Raw genomic sequence first — 7,822 nt, forward strand, 5'->3', positions numbered from 1 at the left:
TTCCACCGCACCACCTAGTGTACGAAGTCCTAATTTGACTTCTATTAGAACTTTAATAAAGGCTTCTACCACTAACTCCCATTTAAGCTTACTATTGATTCTGAGGATGGAACCATGATTAGGGGAGGGATATGTTAACCATGTTGGCTAACATTACTCCGAATGTATGGCAACATTTTTGAGCCATACTTTTTGTACCACGCAATACCCTTCATGTAAATGATTATGGAAGATCTCCAAGCTTACGACTTGTATAATGCCAGAAGATAGTTAAAACCAAGTTTATGACTTGTGTAATATTGGTAGTATATACTTTAGAATAGGAAATTAACCTACATAGTCAAAACCAAGCTTATGACTTGTGTAATGCTGGTAGTATATACTTTAACCGCCTCACAAAGCACCATATAGACATGGCCCTTTGCACCAACAAAAGTGCAACGTCAAGTAGTTGATTAACCTAGACTAGCTGTTACTTGAGTGGCCAAGCATTGTAAATATTAGACCCTTGCATTCTTCATCTTTTTCTCTCTATCTTGCACGGCTTAAGTGTTCTCAAATCAATGAGCATGCCTCCAACCATGACAAATTGTGTCTCTTTTTGCCATGCCTTTAACCATGACATTGTTTTAAAAAAATTCCCCTGATTGGCCTCAAGACCCAAGATCCTCCCATAGTTACCATTTTCACTGCCCATTGGCGCTTTTCTATCCACCTGTAGCCGATGCCACCAAGGAAGCACCATGTGGGGTTCTGAACCCAAGACCTCCTAGTCTTAGTCAAACACCTCCCACTCGAGCTACCACCTCATTGGTGAAACGTATTTTTATGTCCAATCTAAATGATTTGTATGTCCTCCATGCAAGAATGTAGTTTTTGTAATAAGCATGAAAACAAGTGAATATCGATACTGCTGGTTTTATTTCCTAGCAAGCAATGGATTGGCCTAATTTGTCCATACGAGTGACTTTCCTATCAGGAGTTGTGTCTACTGTGTATCTTGGGTTGCGATGATTTTTGTGTGTCTTGGCATAGGAAGGCCGTAGTGGCAAGATGAATCAAAATTTATTTGTGGTTTTTAAAAAAAAAGAGAGGCCCAAACGAGTCCCCAGCTGCTACAGAACCATTTTAGCTCATGTTCATGCAACACCATCGGCCTGTACTGTTAACAGTTAAGAATTCTAACAATTGGTGAGTTGGATGTGCAGCTTACTGGTTGGTTAGAAACTTAGTCATGTGCCCTTCCGATCCAAGCTTCAATCAAACGCACGAAAATGCAGGTTGAATTGTTGAGATGTTTAACCACATTAAGGGATCAAGAGCAGGGTAGCTTATATGTGGTGGGAAAAAACTATTTGATGACTCTAGTACATAAGGCTCAAACTCACCACCTTGGATGACACACTAATGTTTTAGTCAGTACAAGCATCCAGCTTTCTTCCCATAGATGTTCTTAGGGTTCAAAAGGCATGCACTTACTGAAGGGAGATATATAAAACTTTGTTTTAACTTAGTGTTACCTGCATTTTTAGTTGCGTTGTATAGATCTAGACACTAGAAAGGCCAACACAAAAGGTTGGATGTATGTTAGTTGTTGCATACAAATACACAAGCCACAGAGTGTCAAAAATGGCATTTTATACAAAACTCCTTAAGGTGCTCATTAAGCCGAATTTTAAGGCTATCACCATTTGCTCACTAAGCTGAATTCTGGGAGAGTGCATTACATTTTGAGGTTCGAACTAGTGTACACAGAGTTCAAACTCCTATATCACGGACAATAGGCACCAGTATGCCTCGCATGTGCAGTCTACAAACCAGCATGCCTCAGATAAACGGTCTAGAAATCTTCATCGAGGCGAAATACATGATTCCCCTCAGAGTTTCCTAGGTTTGCCATGACAGAAGCCTTTTGGTATTCACCAACCCTCCTCTCAAAAAAGTTAGTCTTACCCCTGCAATAATCACAAAGCAAAAAGAACACCAAATTGGCATTAGCATAACCTGACATGCAAAAATGACCGATATGGAGTACTATACCATGCCATCTATACTTTTGATGGATACATAGGGTTACTTACTGAAGAGAGATAAGCTCCATCCAGTCAAATGGGTTTTGGGCATTGTACACTTTGCTGTAGCCTAGGGCAACCTGCGTTTTCATTATAATAATATAAGTTGCATCATACAGATCTAGACACTCAGAAAAGCCAGTTCAGTATGCTTTAGAAGACATTTGTTTGTAAGACCACCTTACCATCAGCCTATCTGCTACAAAATCAATGTATTGGCTCATCAAGGAGGAATTCATTCCCACAAGATCACAAGAAAGAGCCTCACAGACAAACTCTCTTTCGATCTCAACAGCATCACATAGGATCTCTCGTACCCTCACCTCAGGAAGCTTTTTCTCCAGCAACCTGCCCCAAACCCATCTAATATTACTCTCTCTGCAACAATGATTTCAATCTGCTGCAAAACTGATAAATGTACACACAATAAAGATGGCATTTGCACCAACCACTTACGTATACAGGAGGCATGCAAAATCACAATGAAGTCCCTCATCCCTTGATATCAACTCATTGGAGAATGTCAGCCCCGGCATCAAACCCCTTTTCTTCAGCCAGAATATGGCACAAAAGCTTCAACAAGGTTGGAATATCAGAAGTGTAAAAAGAATTTGTTCTTAAAATCAGCAGTGTTGCACATACTTTCCTAATAAGACCCAAAATCTTTGATTCAGACAAAAGCCAAGGTTATGATGATCGTGGGTCTAAGGAATTTTCATCAATACCTGCCAGAGAAGAAGATGCCCTCCACACAAGCAAAGGCAACAAGTCTCTCAGAAAAACAGCTATGGCTGCCAACATAACACTCCAACAATTAGTAAGCCTTGATTGCCTCCAAGCATGCCCAAAAAATCCTACTTTGCTTTCACTAGCATAGACAAAAGCATTCAGAGGAATGCCCATAAAACACCAAAAACCTTTGTAAGTAACAACCCCATAAATGCTTCTGATGATACTCAAATGACCCATTAATTGCCACTCATTATAATCAATAGGCATTTCTTTGCATCAATTGCATTCAAATGACATCGTTTTGAAGCTTGCAGATCTACAGGGTACCCTACCTGCCAATCCAACGAATAGCCCAATCTGCTTTCTTAGCCACACAAGGCACAGTTTCAATGGCATTAAACAGCCTAGCCTTCTCCTTTTGATCTCTGATGTAGGTTTCTAAAAGCAAACTATACATTTCTGCAATACCATAAAGAATCATGGCTTTAAAAACAGACTCAGCAAATTATTCAATCTCCAATCTTGCACAAAAACTTTAATGGTTGAAAGGTACCCGAGTGTACGTTTTCAATGGCAATTTGGAATCCATAGAAAGCTCTGGCCTGGTTTAAGGAGGGAAAGATTTAAAAAATCAGGTAAGAAACTCACAGCAAATAATACATTGAAGCATTACTTAATTCTAATAATCTAAGCAAATGAGATAACTACTTTACTTTAATCTAATTAATTAAATGAAAAAACCTTCACGTCAATGTAATTACTTGTACTCAAATAGGAGCAAAACATTACATTAAGACAGAAGTTAAACCTGACCCTATTTTCACATGAGGCTTAAAACCCTGGCACAGTTACACATTACTTCATCTAAGCAGAATACTGCTAGCTCAAGGTCACATTGAACCTACATGATCCTAATCTGAGATTGATTGTGCATCAATAACTTTCTTTCATCAGATCTTTAGCCTAACCAAGGATCCTCTAGCAAACCCTAGTCCAAGATGCAATATTATACTCAAATCCTAACCCTAATTTATTATTTAAATTCCTAAGACTTATTCCATTATCCAAATCACAGTCCAGCCTAATGTATCTAATAAACCTCCTAAAAATTCCTAACCCTAACACTAATGTACTCATGAACCACTAAAATAGGTCTTCATACTTCAGCAAGAATAACCTGGTTCTGAGTAAAAACGTATATTTTCAAGCTTACCTCTGGAATTTGAATCTCTTTCATGAAACGGACGGCTAAATTTTCCAGCACAATGCCATCAGAAGCTGCAAAGAAGGCCAAGATATGGCTGATGAAGTGCTTTTCACCATCACGCAGGCTCACCCAGTGCTGCTGATCGCTGGACAAATCAACCTCCTCGGCTGCAAAAAGCAGGAAAGAAGACTAGGGAGAAAGCACAGAAAACAGAAAGCAGAAAGCAAATAACAAATAGCATAGGCCCTTACCTGTCCAAAAGCTTGCCTCTGCTTTCTTGTACATTTCCCACACAGCAGGATACTTGATGGGAAACATGCAGAATCTCTGCGGGTTCTCTGTCAAGAGGGGCTCTGGCTTCTCGATAAAGGAAGGCATCTGTGCCAAACCGAAAAGCAGAAATTGAAGAAAGAACCCGGCAACTCTAGTTAGGAGGCAGAAAAACAGCTGGAATTTCATTGCTGTGGATGCATTTCCGATCAAAACGAAGCCTACTAAAGGAATTAATGCACAATTTCTCCAAAAATTAGATTACTTGTGCACGAATTTTCGCAGGTTTGAGCAAAAAAAAAAAATGCAAAATAAGCACCGGGAGACGCGTAATGTGACTGATAATCTCTAGGAATCGCACAGTTGAGATAATTTGAGTGGCAGAGAACTTACTGCGCAGACAAGGTCAGCGATGGCGGTGAAAGAGCTTCAGAAATGAAGAAGGTATAATTTGCAGTCGAAAAGAGACGGTGAGGAGGGGTTCTAGTTGATAGGAGGTCAATTTTATTATACAGGGCATTTTAAAAACAGATTTCAAATGGTGGTGGGTGCTTTAGGTCAGTTGGTTTCTTGTGGCTTCTTCCACAAGCCAAGCCTTGAGGGGGTTTTCACATCACCTTGGCGAAAATTTCCCTTAGGTGAGCAATGCATGAGGGAGACTCCGTGTCCATGGAAGTGTATTCAGAGCACACCAACTACAGCGTCTGCATTAAACCACACGGGCATTTAAAGAAGTGGGAGACATGGGATCTACAGTGGGAAAGTAGAGCAGCCGTCCGATTGGATCAAGGGCCTAGTTTACTCAAAAGCAGGCGGTGGGGTGTGATTCCGGCCGTTTGGGTCATCAGAAAACTAAAAAAACATAAATATATATTGTTTACTGAGCCTTTTCTACATGATGTAGCCTATAGCCTAGTGGAAGTAGATTTGGCTCTAATTGTGATGGTCGTGGGTTTGAGTCCCACATCCTCCGGTTTACTCAGAAAGTAAACCTAGACACCCCCCAGATTACTTTCTGAGTAAACCGAGGGGTGCCCGGGTTAACTTTCAAAGAGTGGGGTCCATAAAACCCGAGCATGGGGGGTAGGTATGGGGAGAATTCTAAGTATAAGTGTCGGGCATAAAATGAGTTTTGAACTCAACACCTGCACTATGAAAGTTGGGAGACCTACCATGAAGCTATAATAATCGTGAAGCACTCCTTTAAAAAACCGTATATGATTAAAAAGATTGGCCCGATTTACTCAAAAAGTAAACCTGGCCTGCCACGACTATATTCCGACAGGGGGATCAAATTGCAAAGTGTGCGGCGACCAGAGCGTGCAATGGCCCAGCCCATCTTACGGTCCCCCGATCTTCGTGCCACCACTTCCCCACCTTAGATCCCATGTCTCCCAATTCTGTAAATGCCCGTGTGGTTTAGTGCTGAGGCAACTACAGGGGTGGAGAGATGACTACAGTAGGTTTCTAGTCTTCCAAATTTTTGATAAACAACATGAAAACAAAAGCAAGTTATCCATGACTTTTGAGCTATCTCCAATGTTTTGGCTAGCACAACCTACTAGTTATATTGATTTGACGGGACCATGACTGTTGCACCCATCTCGACATAGTCTCTTGATGAATGTTCCTCCTATTCTAGGCCTTAAATAGGTTATAAACAATCTCATGCCCAAACCTTCACCACCAAGAAGTTCATGACACCCCCCCCCACCCCCAATCCTCTTTCCCCTTTGTCCCAATCCTACCTTCTCCATCTTTTCAACACAGGGAAAACTTTACGCTTGCACAAGAAAGACTTGTGTCCCTTTAAAAGGATTTTCTTTCTATATTTTCATTTTATATTTGCATCAATATCTTAGCCTAAGATTTTTAATGTCATATCACATTCCACAAGGTGAGATATTAAAGGTTTGGTCTGCATAATTGTCAAATAAGTCTACTAGATAGAAGGCTATGTTGGGATTCCAAATCTTACCATATTTAACATCCTCAAAGCTACATGTTTTTACTAGAAACAATGACATGATTTGAACGTAAATGTTAATAGGGAGACACTTACTAGAGAGATGATTGGATGTGGGAAGGAATAAAAAATTGACCAACCTAGACAATGTTACATCTAACATATATGGTTTTGGGGAATGTCAAATTTGGCAATTTGAATTGGGATTTAAGACTAGTAATAGAGGCCATAGCATTTTTAAGATTGGTCGACGTAGTGTAAACACTAAGTCACTTGTATGTAAGTCATTTTTTACACTAAGTAATACACATTCATTTCCTTGCAATAGAATACTTGTGAGCTCTTATCTTCTCTCTTCTTGCTTGCATGTATGCTAGTGAATGTTGCTTGCTTGCATGGATGCATGCTAAATAGGTTTGTTTGTAGGTTTCCCTCTTGCATTAGCTTCTTCTTCTTCTTCTTCTTCTTCCCCCACTTGCTTGCATATATGCTATTAAATCTTGCTTGCTTGCATGGATGCATGCTAGATAGGTTTATCTGTAAGTTTCCTTCTTGCATTAGCTTCATATCTCTTCTTGCCTCCATCTAAGCATAGGAAGCTTTTCTTTTACCCCATTAGCAAAGGAGCATTCCGGTGTGACAAAGGAATGAGGAGATGATAAATGAGCTAGCGCACCCACATCGAGAAGTAGCATAGCATATCTAAGTAGTAAGGCAAGGCCCAACAACATATGATTTGGCAAGGCTAAGGTAAGTTCTTGACTTGAATATATTTGGTATCACCGAAATGGGGACTAGCCTAGGGCTTTGCTCTGTTTATCCGTGCTAAAATAGTAAGTGATGTTAGGTAATGTTTGGAGCAATGGGGAGTGGTATGTGACCCTTAAACTTTTGTATGAGTTGCATAAGTCATAGACTATGATTGGTCAAAGGCAGCCCAAAGATGGAAGAATATGTGAAATAGCCAGCCCATGTGGATGCCAAAAGTAGGCACCTAGAAAAAGTGGAAAAAGATGCCAAGTGGGTGCTTACTTCAAGGGAGATGGTGCTCAAATCTAGGAAAGACTTAATCAAGATTATGAGCCACCATTAATGGCTAATGGAGATGTACTCAAGCCTATTAAAAGGCACTCTATCTAATGGATCAATCACATGAGCTTTTATGCTAAACCTCTTGCCTTGTCATTATGCTTTATTTTTATCATAGTGTTAATCTCTTTCTTGCATTTCTAGCATGCTACGATGTTGATTCTAAATACCCCAATCTTATCTAGACACAAATCTCAAGTTGGTATCAGAGCCATCCATCATCCCTTGAGTAGCTATGCACCCTACGATAGTCTAGATTAGCAAAATGATTAGTTTCCTTAATTAGCTAGTAGTTTTTTCCCTCTCATGCCAAGCTCCAAAATCATCAAGAATCAAGAGATCTTGGAGGCATCATTTAGAGCTACTACAACAACTTAAGGAGTTACAAAGCATCAAATGAGGACCTATAGTTATCAAATACTCGAAAAACACTCCAATAGAGTTGACGATAAAAATCCACTAGGGAAGGGTAAAAATTGTAGATTT

At 40.0% G+C, this 7,822-nt stretch overlaps 1 protein-coding gene across 1 annotated transcript; it reads right to left on the reverse strand.

The window, feature by feature from the left end:
- Window positions 1-1,521: 1,521 nt before the first annotated feature.
- On the reverse strand, window positions 1,522-4,797 carry LOC147626039 (ribonucleoside-diphosphate reductase small chain-like). The gene is made up of 10 exons (XM_086817603.1): window positions 4,675-4,797; window positions 4,263-4,389; window positions 4,018-4,178; window positions 3,358-3,406; window positions 3,137-3,263; window positions 2,798-2,863; window positions 2,529-2,645; window positions 2,258-2,420; window positions 2,082-2,152; window positions 1,522-1,955 (listed from the first exon to the last, which is right to left on the reverse strand). The coding sequence occupies exons 2-10, from the start codon at window positions 4,387-4,389 to the stop codon at window positions 1,841-1,843; spliced, it is 996 nt and encodes a 331-aa protein (XP_086673729.1). The 5' UTR covers window positions 4,675-4,797; the 3' UTR covers window positions 1,522-1,840.
- Between the last annotated feature and the right edge of the window lie 3,025 nt (window positions 4,798-7,822).

Source organism: Cibotium barometz, chromosome 23 (assembly GCF_041138505.1).
Source record: "Cibotium barometz isolate CiBa-2024 chromosome 23, ASM4113850v1, whole genome shotgun sequence".
Taxonomy (NCBI): domain Eukaryota; kingdom Viridiplantae; phylum Streptophyta; class Polypodiopsida; order Cyatheales; family Cibotiaceae; genus Cibotium; species Cibotium barometz.

What these genes read in the sequence shown, in the direction of transcription:
- LOC147626039 (XM_086817603.1), bottom strand. Translation starts at nt 4,389, where the DNA reads ATGCCTTCCTTTATCGAGAAGCCAGAGCCCCTCTTGACAGAGAACCCG. An exon ending in AAGAGATTCAAATTCCAGAG is followed by an intron (nt 3,407 to 4,017) that starts GTAAGCTTGAAA and finishes TCCTTAAACCAG; the next exon opens with GCCAGAGCTTTCTATGGATT. An exon ending in GCTATTCGTTGGATTGGCAG is followed by an intron (nt 2,864 to 3,136) that starts GTAGGGTACCCT and finishes TTATGTTGGCAG; the next exon opens with CCATAGCTGTTTTTCTGAGA.